We start from the raw sequence: 18,335 nt of genomic DNA on the forward strand, positions 1-18,335 counted from the left end.
TATTAAACCTGAGCAGAAGACAAGTAACAGAAATGTTTTTTAAAAAAATCCCTTTTCAATAAAACAAAGGTCAGAAGGATTAACAAGGCGACACCATCTGTTTTAAAATGTCACAGAGCTTGTCAGACATGAGCACCCAGTTTCTGCTCTTTAGCTTGTCATTTCAAACGCTAATGCCAAACACCTCTGAGCCATTTAGGCCACTAATCTGCGTGTGAAACACAGTTACTCAATGCTCAAGGTTCAAACAGGAAATTAACTCAACTGGGGCTGAAAAAAATACAACCACTGGCAAAATGGTGGGAAATTCTGATTGTTGAAGGATGACTGGTTTTATGGATGATGTATAATTCACATTGTAGCTCAAAAAATGTAATTAATTGCAGTAGTAGTGGGAAAAAGCTTAGAATCAATAAATGAGGAGAAGGAATTAATGGTGTACAAATGTAATTATTCATTTCAGAGCATTGAAAACTGTTGACTCTGGCTGATTGACAGGAAATTTGGAGCCAAGAAGAGAGCTGTCAATTCAAACACAAGATTATGAAAATGAAGAGTTTTGAGAACTGAAACATCCTGCAAAAAATATGTTTTTTTTATAGTTCATGATTAAATCTCTCTCGAAATAATTTAAGTTTCTATATACATGTCTCTTTGTTTAACTCTCTGTGTCCATTTTTTTTTTTCCAGGGTACATTACAGAAGTTTGTGGATGACTTGTTTGAGACCATCTTCAGCACGGCTCACAGAGGCAGCGCGCTGCCACTGGCCATCAAGTACATGTTCGACTTTCTGGACGAGCAAGCCGACAAGCACTCCATCACCGACTACGATGTACGGCACACCTGGAAGAGCAACTGGTGAGAAACGGGGCTGGTTGTTTCTTTAGACTGGAAGCCATGAAAAAAAAAGGGTCAGTGCTAAATTTGCCCTCTAATTGGGTTAAGTTTATTAAAATAAATTCCAGAGGACAAAAAGCTGTTTCTAAGAGGTGTAGAATATAATGCTGTAGACATTCTTTGGCCGACTCATTTAAAGTAAAACACCTCAGTCACCTACTGGAACTCTGATTGTGTGCTTTGGTCAGATGAGATTCATTTCTTTTGCTCATATTACACTCTGCAACCGCAATGGGATCTCTCTGCGAACAGTTTACGACCTCAAAACGAAGCTTTGCAAAACAGAACATAGACGTCAAGCAGCAGGGAACTGCTTATGGGAGGAATACCGGACACCACTGTCACTGGAGCAACATGAAGTTATTCAGCAATGGCAGCCATCAGCATTATCTCAAGGTCGTAACAAGAAGAAGGAAGCTAATAAAAACAAATAGAACCAATAGTAATGTCTTTCTGAGGAGCATTGTCTGCATTTTCTGAAGAGAAGTCCGTTTGGATCACGTTCACTTGATCCAGATTATGATGATGCAATGAGTTGTCGTTGAGGCTGTAAATACCACCACTGCTGGGCCTGTCGCGATAAACGATAAATCAATTAATCGCAGGATAAATTAAAACTATCGACCTCATTTCAATTATTGGCTATATTGTTTCTTCCTGCCTTTTTCTCCTACTGTTGATGACACTGAATGAAAAAAAGGTTCAACTTCAGTCCCGACTGAATGAAAATCAATATAACCTATTTATGTCACCTTAACGAACAACAGCTTTTCTTTGTACGAACTGTTGAATAAACATTCATGTTGTTTCCGATGTCTGCTGGACTTCGGGTTGCATCGTGTCAGCTGTTTGGGATTCCCTCCGTGTTTCCCCTCAGAAAGCAGGAGGAGAATCCGCGCTTTCTGATTGGCTACCGGTCACATTCAACAGGCTGCGTTCATCTCCCAGTCTGGATAAATCCTTGATTTAGATCGGAGCGGCCACGACGATCTACCGTAACACACAACACAAGTGACAGTAACACACAACACAAGTGACAATTCGTTCTAAGATTGTCATTCAAGGTAAAAAATCTGCACTCTTTTGGTTGAATGCAGTATTTATTTCCACTTTGGCTTTATGTTTAGTTTTTATTCAAGTACATTTATTGTTATGAAGACTGAGAATCTATTTTATTTTTGTTTTTGGTTTTATTTATTTTGTGTATCAGTTCCAGTGTTAAGTGTTCTTTTGAAAGTAAAGTGTATCTATCTTTGGCAGGAAATCGCATGGTTTATTACGTAATTTCCATTAAATCAGTGTAAAAAGGTCTTCAAACAATATTATCGTTTATCACAATAATGTTTTGAGACAATCTGTTATTGTGACAGGCCTAACCACTGCTCCAAGTGATTCAACTATATGTTTTGGGGTTATTTGTTTTCTTGTGTTTTTACTGAATTACTCGGTTTGTCTTGGTTTCATGTTTTGCCTAAACCAGAAACTTGAACGTTATTTGGGTGTCTTCTGCTCTGCCGCCTCCAGTCTTCCTCTGCGGTTCTGGGTGAATGTGATCAAGAATCCTCAGTTTGTGTTCGACATCCATAAAAACAGCATCACAGACGCCTGCCTGTCCGTTGTGGCTCAGACCTTCATGGACTCGTGTTCGACGTCTGAGCACAAACTGGGGAAAGACTCGCCTTCAAATAAGCTCCTCTACGCTAAAGACATCCCCAACTACAAGAGCTGGGTGGAGAGGTACGTCCAAGGTGAACCTGTGCAAAGCTAGCCTCAAACTTACTAAATCTGACCAGAGGTGAGCAACAAATCTACAACCCTGAAGTCAAAGTGGAAAATATATCCATTTTGCTGCTGGAAGGTAGGAAAATGAGGCTGAGCTATAAGATCAAAGTTAATTACACTATTAAGCAGTGTAAGATTAGAACAACATTATAGGTTGAACTCTAGCTGCTGCAGGCATTTAAAGCATAAATACATAGTTGAATTAAATTACGGCAAAGGAATTATGTGCTGTAATTACTGCTGCCTTACTCCTGGCTTATTAATATAGATTATAGCGTTTTCAGGGAGCCTAAAGTATCAGTAAAAGCCGCGTTCTTTGAATTCTGCTCTGTATGCAACAAGTAAGGATGAAAGCATCTAAATCTCTTCACTTCTGTGGCCTACTTATCTTTAATTCAGCTTCAGAATGAGCAAAGGCAACTTTTCAGGAATCAAGTTAGATTGAAGCATCGTTGAATCATGTGCTAAAGGTGCAAGAGATGGAGTTTTTAGTTTTTGTTTTTTGCCATTCCACAAATTTCTGGTTTTCATCTTGAGATGGTAAATATTAAACTTGTGTCATCTATTTCTTTCTTTCAAATGTGTTGGACGGGCTGCAGCCTCTCAACCAGGTTTACATGTTCAAACACCAAACCCATCCATCCTGTTTAGTGATTCAAACACAACTTTTCTAGTGTCCTACTGAATGTTTTTCAGGAGCAACGTTTATGTGTGATGTGACTGCTGTGCTATGCAGTCACAGCTATACAGTTAGCTGAAAACAAAGTAATTCACAGTTCTTATTGTCACTTTTATTGTTATCACAATATTACCACAAAGTATGGTGGTAAAACTTCCGAAAGTTTATATTGCTCACCAACTATTCCTGTTACTTCTATTTTATGCTATAGTTTAGCTCAGTGGCCTTGGTTACCTTAGAGATCCCCCATCTTTTCAAATAAAGTCATCTCTAAGCACATTTTGTATTTGAAGTTTTTCGTCTCGCTTGGCTTTTGCACAACCTCTTGTTGCTTTTCCTCTTTCTGTTTCACTTTTGAGGAAGCCGAGCTCTGGATGACGGCAAACATAACTCTGCTTGACCTCTCTTCTAGATATTACTCGGATATTTCCCGTATGCCAGCAATCAGCGATCAGGACATGAGTGCCTACTTAGCGGAGCAGTCGCGCCTGCACCTCGACCAGTTCAACAGCATGTCTGCTCTGCATGAGATCTACACCTACATCATCAAATATAAAGACGAGGTGAGTGCCCTCTGAATATGGAGAGCGAGGCGTAATGAGCAGCTGGATGGATGGACTGTGCCTTCACTTGTCTTGAGTAACACCATGAGGTCATTTTAATTCAATTACACTGATAAGCAATCTGCATGGGTGCAGGCTGGAAGGTATTAGCGCCATTAGGATGCACATTAAGGCGTGAGCTCAACACATTATGAACCTAATGAAGCTTTACAGAATTTATCTTTTTTTTTTTTTTCTTGTTCTTTGTTCAAAATTTGTAGAAAATAACACCTGCTGCCAGAGGACAAAAACTAAATCAAACCTGATTTTTATTTATTTATTTTTTTTTTTATGAATGTACTTTTTTGTAGCATATGCTGAGATGATACCATTATGTGCTGTTACCATAACGCTCTGAGGCAGAAGAAGGAAATGAAGACTAGGCAGTGTGAGCATCATTAGAGAAACACTGTTTTTGACTAATTAAATGTGACGGATGTATCATGAGAGTAAAGATCTGTTTAAAGACTGTAATTTGAACTGGCAAATTCCAACTATATTTTTCTTTAATATCATCATAAAAGCCATTTACTGTTTACTAGAGTCTGTCAGATTTGTCTGACGTTTGTTTATATCAATAAATATTTTATTCTGCTAATGATGTTTCCTTATACAAATGTAATTTATTTTTCTCAGTGAAGACATTTATATTATCCCAGCTAAAGTATCATAAAACAGTTTTATATTAGTCTCTTTGTTTTGAACATTTTAATGATATTATTAATTATTCCAGGTCAAAAGATACAACTTCCTGCTGGATTCATTTTGGCCAACATTATTTCCTTTACTGCTTTGCTTTATTTAAACCTTTTATTTCCAAAATAACTGGGTTTATTCCCAGATTCACAAGAAAGGATTCACAAAATTAAAATAAAAAATAAATAAATCAATATTTGTGATAAAAACAACTCTGTCTCTAAGGGAGATGTTAAAGGCAGAAGAAGCAGGGCTGGTGGTCTGGGTGGGACTGGTGGGATATTGCTATAGTCAGCCAGGCTCGCCCTGGACTTGGAGTTGTTTATCTTTTTATTTTTCATTTTTGTTTTCTCTGATTTGTGGTTAAAGCAAAAACAAGCTTTATGTTTTTACTTTGCACTATGGAAGCAACACAAGACTCATCCTGTTGGGCTTTTTTAGAGGAAATTGATGCTGTACATCTCAGCTGACGAGTTTATCGTGAATAAAACTCTTCTTCTTTGGTGACTTCAGTCGTTTCCAGTATTGTTATGTTTTTTTTTTTTTTTTTTAAACAATTGTGTTTAACTGCGTATGTTAAATTTAGACGGCTGAAGCAAAAATCAAACACTGTGGATGCTTAATTATTCCTTCTTTACATTTTCACATTTAGTTTTTAAAAACACTAAAACCAAAAATCCCAACATGGTTATTTTCTTTTTGTAAACAAACCTAACATGAATGAAACACATTGTTGGTGTTGCTGTTGTTTTCAAGTTATTAACCTCCAAAAATCAACAGTTACTAAAAGTTTTATCCTGATTCAACAAACTAAATCTACACTTTAAATACCACTTTATTTGTGTCTTTCTGTTGCATGTGTGCGTGTGTGGGGGGGTGTGCGTGTGTTTGAGAAGCATGCCGCTCCCTCCTCTCTGTTGGTTTATAGCAGCAGTATTACAGTAGTCACTCTGTCTGGTTGCAGCTGGCTGCATTCAAACCAACTGCTCCCCATCATTACAGCCTATTATCCAGATGTAGGCAGCTGCACGGTGCCGTCGCCTCAGACACGTGCCCTGACCTTACAGCCATACACACACACGCACACACACACACATACACACACACCCCCACACACACACACACACACCCCCACACACACACGCACCCACACCCACACACACACACTCGCCAACATGCAAATATGTGCTGAAAATGTTTGCATGCACTCGCTAATGTGCTTCCACACATCATTTGGAAATCGTAGACATTCGCAGCAGCTCCTCCGCTTCCTGGGAAAACGACCCGTTGGATAGATCAACACGCTGCCGTACGCACACTCTCAGTGGCAATTACTATGCAATTACACAGGTTCTGTGGGTCCTCACCCCTGAACCTGCTGACCCCGTCAGCGTTGTCATCAACATTGTAATTGCAACTGAAAACATGCAAATGGAACCAAGTGTCATCTGCAGCACGCAGACTTCATGCAGCTTGTTGTAGGTTCCTAATCAGCGGCTGTGCTCATGGTGATTCTCTGCCTTGTTTTGCCTCCAGATCCTGTCGGCGCTCCAGAAGGACGAGCAGTCCCGCAGGCAGCGGCTACGTGGCAAGCTAGAGCAGGTCATCGACACAATGGCCCTGGCCAGCTGAGGGCCGGCCGATCAGACACCTCAACTAGTGCAGAACTTGGCTTAACCCACACGCCTTCCCCTCTCCTCGTCTGACATCCATTTCCATTCACAACGTTTTGAAATCTGTTGTCACCACGCTCGCAGACCGCCCCTCTCCCCCACAGTGGTGGGAATGAGGCTGGAGGGAGACGGGCGACGCAGCGGCATGCCGGAGGGACAGCAGACTGTTTGGTCACCACATTTAGTTTGACTTTCTTCTCTGAGCCGCAATTCTTACTCTGATCAGCCAAATCAAAAGCAACTCTTAGCCTCAGCTAATGTGGACCTGAGCTTAAACAGGTGAGCAGGAAACAAAACTGGTTTAGCTGGAGCTGGAACCCCTGCAGAGAAGGTACAGGCCACCACTTGGTATCTTTCCACTGCCACGGCAATGGTTTGGCCTGTGAGTCATCGAAAATCCAGGAGATTTCATCGCTCTACTTGATCCCCTTTCTGTTGCTGTCCTCCGTAGGGAGCAGGGGAGACGAAACATCAGGGACTCTGCAGAACGGCGGTGGGAAATCCCAGCAGAGATTTACTTAGACGTTTCAGGAAGCCGCAGAAACGATGGGGACGGAGGACCGACCCGAGAACGTCCCCCGTTTCTGGTTTGACTCTCCATGTCTCTGTCGGCGGAAAAAACAAAAGAAGAAAAAAACAAAACACGCCTCTGAAGTCCAACAAAAAAATTCCCATTACGCTACATTTAATTTGTCATTGCATCTGATTCTTTTCTCTCCCCAGTGCTGTGCCACTTGTGTTACTGCTGAATTTGCACAACAAAAGCTAAATCAAAAGAGAGAAGAGGATATATGATTAAATATATATATATAGATATATAAATACAACCCTTTGTTTTTAAAACGAATCAAAAAGTTGAACTTTTTTTCCTCCATTTCAATGTACAAAAGATGTTTCAGAAAATTTGATATTTCCTAGATGAAAAAAAAAGATTATGAAAACACAAGGAAAAAGTTGTCTTGTGCCATGTTTTACTTTGAATGTCGTTTAGTGCAAAGAGACTTCTTTTTGTTAGATAAAATGTGCTAATTTGATCATGTTGTCATGCTTAGTGACTGAGAGTTTTAAAAACAGGTAAATGGCAGAAATATAAGAATATATTACAGACGCTCTCTATGTTACCTGAGTCCTTGGCGGCCGCTGTGTGCTGTGACTCCGAAGATTGTAAAAAGACAAACGATGTCTGGAAGCCACAGATGAGCCAAACCGACCTACAGAGCTTTTGTGTTTGCTTTTGTTTGTTTTGATTTTTTAGAGAAACCAAATAGATCAGGATCAGCCGTTTCAGACGAGTCGTTGGTGTTGAAGGTCGCCTCATGCTGTGCCGTAGACCTGGAGGCAGCGGGTGGGGATCTGTGTAACTTCTAGGTCTTGTTTCTAGACCTCCTCTCTCGTCTGAAGCGATTTATGGGCCCGCTCCACTGAAGGATAGTGTCGCTGTGCAGAGAAAAGTGAATCAGTTTTATCAAAGTAAAGCCTGTAAAGCGTAAAAGGCCCTTTTTTTTTTCCAAATGTGACTGTGGTTTTTCAAAAAGATAATGAAATGTAGCTTGAAATATGTGAGTGTTTTTGTACAAGTTGAAGGCCTTTTTCTTTATGTTTTCTATAGTTTTTATAGAGGTAAAAAGAACTTAAAAAAAAAAAAAAAACATCCTGATATTTTTCCTTGCACAGTTTGCTGGAGCACATTAACTTTCAGTGCTTTGAAAGTCATTTTGTTGGTTTGCATCTCGTTCTGCTTCAGGTGCGGTTTCTTCAGAGGGACGGAAAACGGAGGGAAAGGGTTGAAACTGTTCACAAAGTTCAAACAACAAACTCAGCCATCCATCAACATGTTAAAGGCAGACAATACAAATCACAAAATTAGATCCCACAAATATGTTAATTTTACTGGTTACTGGTTGTTAGCACCTCTGGTAAAAGTGTAAAAGGCTCTAATAGAAATTCATCTTTTATTGCAGTAATGTGGTCTCACATTCATTTTGCGGGGAAAGTCTATTTACGTTTCCAGCATATTGTGTTATGTGTTGGGAATAACAAATAATTCCCAACAGTTATGTATATGTAAGTGTTTTAACTCTCCACATGGGATTCACATGAGACAAATCTTCACTCTGAATCCTGTTAAAACTGAACCAAAAAGATTATTTACACAATTAAATTTCACAATTAAACAGTTTCCCATCTTAGGAGAAAAAAAAATGTTGCTGTGTGGACGGGATCTGAGAAGGGTCATCTTGGGGTCATCAACCAATAAACTGTGACCTGCTTGCCACTCGGTGATTTGGAAGGTATTTTATGACGTATACTTTACCATCCAATAAATGGCAGCTCTGGCAAAAAAAAACTAAACATGTCACATGACAAAGTAATCACAGCAGGTGCTTAAATATTTGCGGCACCCTTGAATTTGATAAAAAGTTCTTTTTATTTTACTTTTTTCATTAAATAAATTTACTCAAATTGAATAAAAAAACCCATCTGAGATCATTCTACTGCAATAAAATGGATCTTTTGAAATGGTTTTTATCTTTTTCAGGAATAGTGGAGAACACTATAAACAAATCTGTGGAGTAAATAAAGCTCAATTCTTCTGCTGAGCATTACTTGTTCAAAAGAAACCGTTATTAATACCTCAAAAACAAATGTTTTCTTCCAGTTCAGCAGTGCTTCCTGCATATTTATTCCCCTTGAAAAGATATTTTATCCGAGTCCTCCAGGGGGATAAGGCAGAAGCTTGTGTTTGCTTTTAGTAACATTAAACCAGAACTAAGACTTTCTTAAGAATCAAGTTTGTACAATCCTGTCTCCCACCAGTTGTGGGTCTGGTCACCTGGAAAAGTACACACGTGCATTTTATGTTTTGTAGTGATCAATTTGATGTGCAGCAGCTGGAAAATCTAAAATCTACAAATGGACATTGACATTTGCGACAAGGTTTAAGACCAAGTCGCAAATTTGATTGCGTTTCATCTGCATGTTTGCACCAATTCAACGTGATAAAACGAGTTTGCTTTTTCCATTGCTGCAAATACAAAAGATACAGACTGAAAAGTGTGACCATGAAAAAAATCTCTGGACGCTGTGAGACACTTCCTGTGTGATAATTGTTCAGTCACAGCTGCTTTAAACAGGAAGCCAACAACTGTTCATTTGACACAAGTAGTGATTTCCACCCTTGGGAAAGTCTGTGGTCACCTGCTTGTATGTTTGAGCAAGATGAAAAGATGAAATTTAAATATAAATGTGTGACTTCAACAGTGTATTGGTTGCAGACAGGAGCTGATGGTGGCTTATTACTATCAAAATGTCACAATATGCTCTGTTCAATCTGCATAAATCCACACGCATTTCGTTGTACGGTTTAGAAAATCAGCAAATGCTCATTCATTCCAGCAGGGTTGGCTTTTACCGTTTTTTTTTTTCTTTTTTTTTTAACTCATACACCTATTCCACAAAACTGGATTCACACCGCTGCTTTCAGCTACATAACAGCGTTCAACTACATGATCTCAGCTATTCTCTATATTTTATGCAAACCCTTTAAAGACCTTGTGTTCATCTTCTGCTGAGCCTGCCATGAACCTGAAGGACTCTGTTTATCTGATAACCTGGATGTGTGTCCAGACCCATGGAATCGTTCTGTATGGGCTTTGATACTTGAACCATTGACTTACAGGGTAAAAAAAACGAAACATGCAGAGCGAGCCGACCAAAGCTTACAGTCATCCACACCAGGAAAGCAACCATGAGAGGTAGTTAACATCAAAACGTCTGATTTTCAGTTCTTCCACAAAGCAATTTTCACTGTTTTGGATTTTTGAATTATTTAAAATGCTTAATGTTTCTTCCTTTTTCTAGAAGTTTGGTCAAACTTACGCATTATCACTTCCATGTACAGATATTCATTGAGTAATGAAACCATCTCGGGATGTGAACCATATAATGTATATTCACTTGTTCTTTAAATGGAAAATGCTATAAATTGTTTTCAAAATCTTGAAACACTAGTTAGGTTTACCCCTGATCTCCTTTGTGGGCAGTAAAAAAAAGTGATATTTTGTTTACCTATACTGCGTCTTGTTCTCTGCTTCACATTGGGTTAAGGTAAAAGATTTTTTAAAAACTCATCTGAGGCACAGGAATTTGCTTTGAAGACCATAGTACCTTTTCATGTTTGATTTTTTCACATCTGTTTGGGTCATTGTTCTTTTTAGAGAAAAAAGAAAGTCTTAAAAAAGGACTGAGGGAGTTGGTCTCTTGATAGCAACAATGTGCCTTGTTGGCTTGGTACAATGTTGCTTCAAACAGCATAAAGGAAATGATTTCTTTTTTATCTGTCAGAAAAAGAAAAGAGGAAACAGACAAATAATTTTAATGTGTGAAATTACCAACACAATTCTCAAACGTATAGTTTTTAACATAAGTAATTTTCTTATTTAAAAAGACAAAGGTACAGAAAGGTGAAAGTGAACAATGAACAACACCTATCTTACAGCCCCACTATATATATATATATATATATATATATATATATATATATATATATATATATATATATATATATATATATATATATATATATATATATATGTGTGTGTGTGTGTGTGTGTGTTTGAGCCAAAAATACTCCTAAAACTAGGAATGTTTTTTTTTTTTTTTTTTTTTTTTTTTACATTAAGCTGAAAAAATGAAAGATCTGTGGTTTTATGAAGTCAAAACACTGGATAGTTTGTTTCAGTTCAACCAAAACTGGCTTAAAGATAATTTTGCCACATTATTCAAACCACAAGAGAAAAAAGTTCTGCTGACATAAACACAGCTGTCACATAAACTTGTTCTGTTTGCAAGAGAAGGTTTAGTTTTGTGACCAGCTGAAGTAAGTGTTCATTAAGCTATCGCAGTCCGAGCTCTGTTCAGGTTTAGTATTACACATTTTGGGTTCATTTGTTTTATATGTGCAAAGCCAGGGACAGATTAGAAGCATCAATACAGATTCAGATAGAACAGGTGAAACAGATCATTTAAAACATTTTAGCGAGCAAATGAGAGCATAAACGCAAAGATGCAAGAATGCAAGCTAGTAAGATGTTTTAAGCCTTTTTTTGAACAAAATTGTGTTTTGATTTTTTTGTGTTTTTATTATTAATATTATTATTATCATTATTATAAATAATGAACTCTTTTCCTGCTAGCAGGGCTAGCTGTTTGGCCAACTAACTGACCTTTGAAGAGATAAAGCTAAGATAGCGCTTTAAAAATCCACTTGGCTCTAAATCAAAATGTCAAAGCTGATTCTTTATCGTAGTGAAATCTATCGACTAATCTTTGTACTGTAAACATACAGTACTTGTACTAACTTGGAGCTTTTTCTAATTCTAAGCCATTAAAGCTATTTCTCTGTTTCTGACAAAGGATACATTTTTTTGCACATTTTGAAAGCCATTTTGAAAGTGCAGTTGTTCAATGGATTTTAAGGTAGGGTTGAGCCCTCTGGTGGGACACTCCTGACCCCAAAAAACACTCGCAGGTTTCTCATTCCTTCACTTCCAGTGTTCCGGCTTCCTCGCCAATGCTTCAGAGATGCAGCAGAGAATGTTAAACACCTCTCACAGATTAAAGACAAGCGACGCAGAAAGGATCAAAAATATACCTTAGAGTTTTAATACTTTATGAATTATATCTTTTTAAGAGCTTCAGATTTGAAGCTGCTGTGACAGGTTTTGGCTGTTTCACACCTGTGTAAATATCCTGCTCTTTCCTATTTTGCAGATTTATTACTTGTATATAGACACGCATCAAGGAGAGATTAAACATGTTTTTTGCTAAATCTGGATCGTCTAATGTTTTTCTTATTCCCATTCCTCATCCCTAAAATACCCTTAGAGTTGTGGGTTTTAAAGTTTGAACAACTTTCAGGTTTATCTTGTGTGCTTGTCACAAGAAAACTTGTGAAGGAAAGATCAAAAGCAGCACACATGGGACTTAATATCACATTATTAAAGTGTGTAGATTATGTTTTTCACACCAGTAATGCTAAGGAAGACATTAAGAATGATGAGAAAAAACATCAAGCTAGCCTGCTCTAAGCCTCTAGCAACATCATAGTAAAACATCTTAATAGGTTGAGGAAAGAAACTGTAAAGCTTAGTTTCTACAGGATTTGCATCCACTCAGAGCTTCTTTACACGGTATGAAAGCCACACATCTTCTGTTTCAGGTTACCTAGGATAACAAAATCTATATTTCCCAAAAAGGTGTGTGATCATTTTTAGATTTTATTTTATTTTATTTTATTTTATTTTTAATGACTACATTACGAAAGTCACATAAACTTCCTTAGCTTCTTTTAACTGTATGACTATTGAACGGTTGGATGTTCTGGCTATCCTTCCATAAGCTTCATGTAACAGTTTGCTTGAATTCTGGCTCATTACCCAGACCTACAGTAATTGGGTCATTACTGTAGGCCAAGTTGCTCACACAGCATTTAAGCTCAACCATAAAACTTTTCTATGGGACAAAGATTATGACTCTGTGATGGTCATTGTAAGTCATCAACTTTGTGGTCCAATGAGGGTCTTTATCCATTTCAAAGTCCCATTTGTTCATGAACTCTTAATTGGGCGTTGCTCTCCCATAGCAACGCATAGGGAGAGCAGTGACTGACTTGCGAACCCATTAGGACTACAAAAACGCATCACTGTAGTTCTAACGATGGCAGAACCCTCAGTTAAAACGGGCTTTCAGGACGTCTTGCTGTTTTGGTCAGTATATAACTGGTTGTATTACTTGTGTTTTGGGCATTTTATAACTGATTTTACACAATCATTGTTACACATGGGATTGGTGTGGCCTTTTAAAATGAAACTTCATAAAAATTTCTAAATAAAAGCCTTGGCCATTTTTACATCAGGTAATTGCTCTTTTGGACATTATGTGACTGGTTCAAACAAACCACTGTTACACATTAATATTTGTACTAATGTTTAGCACAAACATTAGCATTCCACTGCCCCTCACTAGTGCACTGCCATAGGCATTATCTTTTTTTTCTCAGGATAGAGCAGTAACATTGGCCTTTCACCTTAAATAAGGTAGCAATTTCTCTTACTTCTTAAGAGTAAGAGAAATAGCTATGTTTAGTATACTGAATGGAGTAAGTCAATTACAGACAACATGCTAGTGATGCCCTACTTGCTACTGACAGTATTCAAGCTAACATTAGCATTTTGTCATCAGAAAGAGAGAGCTGTAGTGTTTGACGGCATAATTGAAATAAAACAATGGTCAGTTTTCTAATGTAGGGTTTAGGTTTTCTGGAGCACTTCTGTCTTCTTGACAGCTTTGACTTCCTAAGACCTAAGGGGATGTATTTAGTTTAATTGTCATTATAGACTTCATTTTTTTTCATCTTTCATAAAAAAAACTGAAGATTTTCAGAGTTTAGTTCCACATACAGAACGAGTTTTACCATTTTTTTCCCTTTTTATAATCCTACATTTAAGCACTAAAGCTTTAGCTGACTTGTCTAAAATCTTCATAAATTTGGAGGATGATTTATCCAGTGAAATGCATACAGTTCTCAGTCTTCTTTGTGTTCTTGTGTCTTCCATTTCAGAGCAATTGATACAAAAACAAATCAAGTTGCGTTCTCTCCACATGTCAGAGGTTGTCCGGTACTCTGTTGAGGAATGTCATATTTAAGCTGATTAGACCTTCCCTGGGGCAGACGAGGATTTGGCAGGTAACCCATCAATTCAATTAAAAAGTCCATTATGGAAACATAAAGCGGAGAGAGACTCAGACGTCCAGGGAGAATCTGACTGGGGCAGACATCTCACTCGTCTTTGTTCAGAATGAGACTGACCTCTCTTCACCGTCCTTAGCACTTTTCTTCAATTAATTTGTCTCTTTGAGTCGAGGAGCATCTTTTGACTCTTGTCTGTTATTTATTCACTCTGTGAGGAGAGATTTCAAGCCATCACATTCTAGCTTTTCTAATTATTTATCTACTTTTGTCCAGTTTTTTTTTCCTGTCTTCTCTCTTCAGATGGACTGAGAGTTTCAATCAAAGTGGCACCCGAGTTTTTATTAGACTTTCTTTTCCTCTTCAACTCTTCCCCCCTTTCTCTCCTTTAACATGCCTTTTGCATAATATTTGGATTCCCTGCTGCAGGACTTGTCACAGTAGGCAGAGCACAGCAGCATTCAGATAAAGCTACTGGTCCCACAAGCTCACGAACACAGCAGACACCACCTCCTGCTGCCTGTCTGGCTATGCGTTCAAATATCTCAGAGCATCAGATTACCGTGTTTGAACTGTGCTCCATGTGAAAAATCACTGCTCCCTTTATTTTATTTCCCTCTTTCCCTCTGTCTCCTCTCTCTTTTGCCCAGAGGCTGTTCTGGCTATTCAATCACCCCGACCGCTCTCAACACAAACACTCAGCTCTCCTCCAAGATGCACCCAACACACTATAAACGACAAAGTCACATTGGCTTGAGTCCCACGCCGGCCGCTCTCAGCTGGAGAGTAACCGAGATAAGGCTCCTCTCTTTTCATCAAGAGAGGAGGAGAGAGTTGAAAAGGGGAAGGATGGATCAAATGGAAAACAAGAGGAGAGAGAAATATAGAAATAGAAAGCTCAAGTGTGAGTTGACTTTGGTTGGTCTCAGAGGGAGGTATGTGCAGGGATGGATGGGGGAGAGACAGATAATACTGTCTGGCTGAGCTTTCGCTCGTTGTTCTAGCAATCTCATTCTCAGTCTTCATGAAGCTCCAATAAGTGACGACCAGCAGGGGAAATAAGATGATGGAGCGGAACCAGAGCCACAGACAGTCACATCTGCCCCAGTGGCTTCCTCTCTGTCAGAGCCAAGCTGAATGCAGGGCTAAACTGTGACTGAGTTGGGTCTGTGACAGGATGCCGACTTATACACGTAGTGAAGTGTACAGATACATAAACTGCTAGGCACCAGGCTTTTCACTTAAGTACTGAACGAGAAGGTCTAATGCTGTTAGTAACAGGATCATTTTAGATGCTAGGAATAGGTTTAATCGAGAATATGTTCCATAGAAATGTCCATGGAGATGCACTTGTTGTCTTTGATAACTGGGAGTTCATTTGTGACATTAGAAGACAGATTTGTCTGCAAGTATACAACAAATTATATTTTAAAGGCAAACATTTTGAACAGCAGATCTCTACCTTCATTATTCCACATTACATTTCATAAATACATTTAAGTTATTCAAATCATACTATGTTTATTATGAGTTGATTGTACTTATCAACATTGATGGTGATCAATCAAAATTGCCATGATGGTGAGTAGTCCTAAAACTGAAATAGAACATCCTAGTTTAAAGACAAGTGGGACACATTTAGTAATTAGCTTACATCTCAATCAATGTTACTCAAATAGTCAAAGCTATTTTAAGCTCATTTCATCAGTAATAATATTACTGAATCAATGACACTGTAAAGATCTCAGTCTCCCATACTCTTCCTTTCCATAACAGTCATTAAGTTGTATCCAGACGTTTTTGCAGGTCACTTTTACTGTTGCTGATGTGAACTTGACAAGACATGTTTCAGAGTGGCTCCAATTGTTCTGTTCAGAAACTTCGCACTGAGTTTTTCCTCATGGTAAAATTCAACTGCATATGTTTCATCTGCAGTTTCCACAGTCCAGGTCACCTGATGAGGGCAGGATGTGCTGCAGCTGCTCTCCCTCTCTGGACACCAGCTGAAAGGAATCGGGTTTAGATTCTACACAGAGATACAAGGTTGGATCAATGAAACACTGTGTGTTAGCTTTAACACACCTATTGTTAGGCGTGCTAATGCTAATAGGCTGTGATTGTTTAAGCTGGGAGAAGATGGTGCCTCTATTTTTTTGTCAGGAACAATAAACCAACACCAATGGAACAAGAGTTTAGTTTTTTCTCCCAAAATGATTCAAAACATGTTGTAAAACTGAGACACGCAGAGAGAGTTAGCTATTTATAACCACTGAAGAGTTTGAATGAAACAGTTTTATTTTCTGCAGTCATTTTTCTTTATGGAACTATTTGCTCAACAACGCTCAACAACGCTCTTAAGCAATCTCTGTCGACATCATTTTCAACAGTGTGAGGATTACCAGAAGGTTAAGCTGGTGAGACTCAGGCCCTTGTTCTACACTTCACCACCTTCAGAGGGTCTGAACCCTGGGCTGCTGACAAATGATTGCTTGCAGCAAGCAATCATTTGTCAACTCTGATGAGGTTTTAAATTTTACCCATCTGCTAATGCGTTTCCCATGACATATGTAATGTGCCAGTTCAACGCGAGAGAACAACCATCCTCCACTGCCATGACAGAAACACCAGGTCTAAGAAGATAGTTGTTGTTCAGCTTGGTGCAGTATGGCCACCATGGACTGAAAGGGTTGGTTCCCTTCCTCTGTGCTAAAATTACAGACAGACTACAGCTCATAAACAGAGCAGAAAATTCAACATCTTTGTTCGCAACTTCTCCTTCTGTTCACTGATTGGCCCAGTGGAAATTCTACCAGAGAAATTAAGCTGAATGGGAGAAAAGCCAGGCAGAGTTAGATGAGAATCAAGCTGAGTCGTATAAAAAGGCGATGACCAAGCTAGCAAAAAGTGTAATATATGTACATTTCGTCCTTAGATTGAGTGGGTGTAACATTAATATTTACAACTTTTTTTCTATTAAATAAGCAAAGACTTGCTTCTTTTTACATATTTTATATCACACTAATGTCAGATTTCCACAGAGAGAAGTAGACATGAACACATACATAAAAATTACATTTTGCCCATGGACTCTCTGGCAGTTACTGCCAAGAAAGAAAAAGCTACTTTCTAAGACTGAACACATTAAAAATTGACTCTCATTCCAACAGGCCAGATCAATGAAATCCAGAATAGCACCCACAAGGAAGTTCCTGTAATACTTGAGGTCTGATTGTAAGTGCTTTGCTGGCAGGCGACGAATGGCAGCCCACTGGGGCCAATGAAAATCAAATGTGGTCAGAATTCAAAGTTGTAACTGAGCTCAAGCTATTTCCAACCAGCCTGAACCCCCTGCCTGCTCTGCTCCTCGCCAGCCCTGCAGGAGCTCTCTTCACCTGTCCTCTTACTGGTCACCGAGCCGCACTCACACTTTCATCTGTTTCAGTCACAGTGGGGCGTATGGATGCTGTTGGAAAGTTGACAGAAAGGAACAAACGTGACTGGACAAACCAGTCAACTTACCCCCCTCAATACCATCCAAACTCACCTACATCTTCCTATCCGGCTGTCGCTCTTCCACCTTTTATCTCCTTCAACTTCTTATCCGGTCCCTTCCTTTCTTGAAGCCTCTCTCCTCACCAGGCTCTCTCTTACACTGTATCATGTATAACTTGGCCCCAGGCTGCGCTGCAGAGAGCTCGAGAACTCATCTGCTATTGAGCTAGGCTAAGACCGGCTTCTGAAAAAAGCCCCTATTGTACTTTGGTGCGGAAGGTTTTCCAACAAATATCAGATGAAAATACATTTTCAGCTAAATAACTGAAAGATAAAAACTTGATGGGGTTGAAATAATGAAGATTCACTTGAAGCAAAGAGAGGCACATTAAACTGATCTGCGGTATTAAAAGATCCAATCAAAATCCAAATCCAACATCATTTTAGTGATATGAGCAGAAGGGTGAAAAGTGTCTGATAGGGTTAGATATTCTGATGTAAACTTTGGTCAATGCCAATGTTATCAGTTAGCCATTATATGGCCAATGGAAAAGTGCTTTTTTATAGCATAATCAAGAAAAGGCTTACAGCTGATCACTGATGTATGGATTATAATTACCTTAAATAACGATCTTAAGTTTCGTATTGAAATTATATGAATTAATAGTTATTTTAAACCACTTTACTGTCAACTTTCAAGTATGAATAACTGTACAGAATATCTTAGAACTTCTCTGCTTCTCTCTTCTGGAGGTAAGAGAA

The 18,335-nt window shown here is 38.7% G+C and overlaps 1 protein-coding gene across 1 annotated transcript in view; it reads left to right on the top strand.

Annotated features, from left to right (window-relative positions):
* Nucleotides 1–8,931, top strand: part of LOC129371592 (plexin-A1-like) — a 260,658-nt gene extending 251,727 nt beyond the window's left edge. The window contains exons 30-33 of the mRNA XM_055048267.1: nt 691–860; nt 2,424–2,636; nt 3,773–3,923; nt 6,195–8,931. Coding sequence (XP_054904242.1) covers nt 691–860; nt 2,424–2,636; nt 3,773–3,923; nt 6,195–6,290 — 630 coding nt within the window. The 3' untranslated portion in view covers nt 6,291–8,931. The remainder of the gene's footprint in view (nt 1–690; nt 861–2,423; nt 2,637–3,772; nt 3,924–6,194) is intronic.
* Nucleotides 8,932–18,335: the final 9,404 nt, after the last annotated feature.

The sequence above is a fragment of the Poeciliopsis prolifica genome, unplaced genomic scaffold, assembly GCF_027474105.1.
Source record: "Poeciliopsis prolifica strain line A6 unplaced genomic scaffold, Auburn_PproV2 SCAFFOLD027, whole genome shotgun sequence".
NCBI lineage: Eukaryota > Metazoa > Chordata > Actinopteri > Cyprinodontiformes > Poeciliidae > Poeciliopsis > Poeciliopsis prolifica.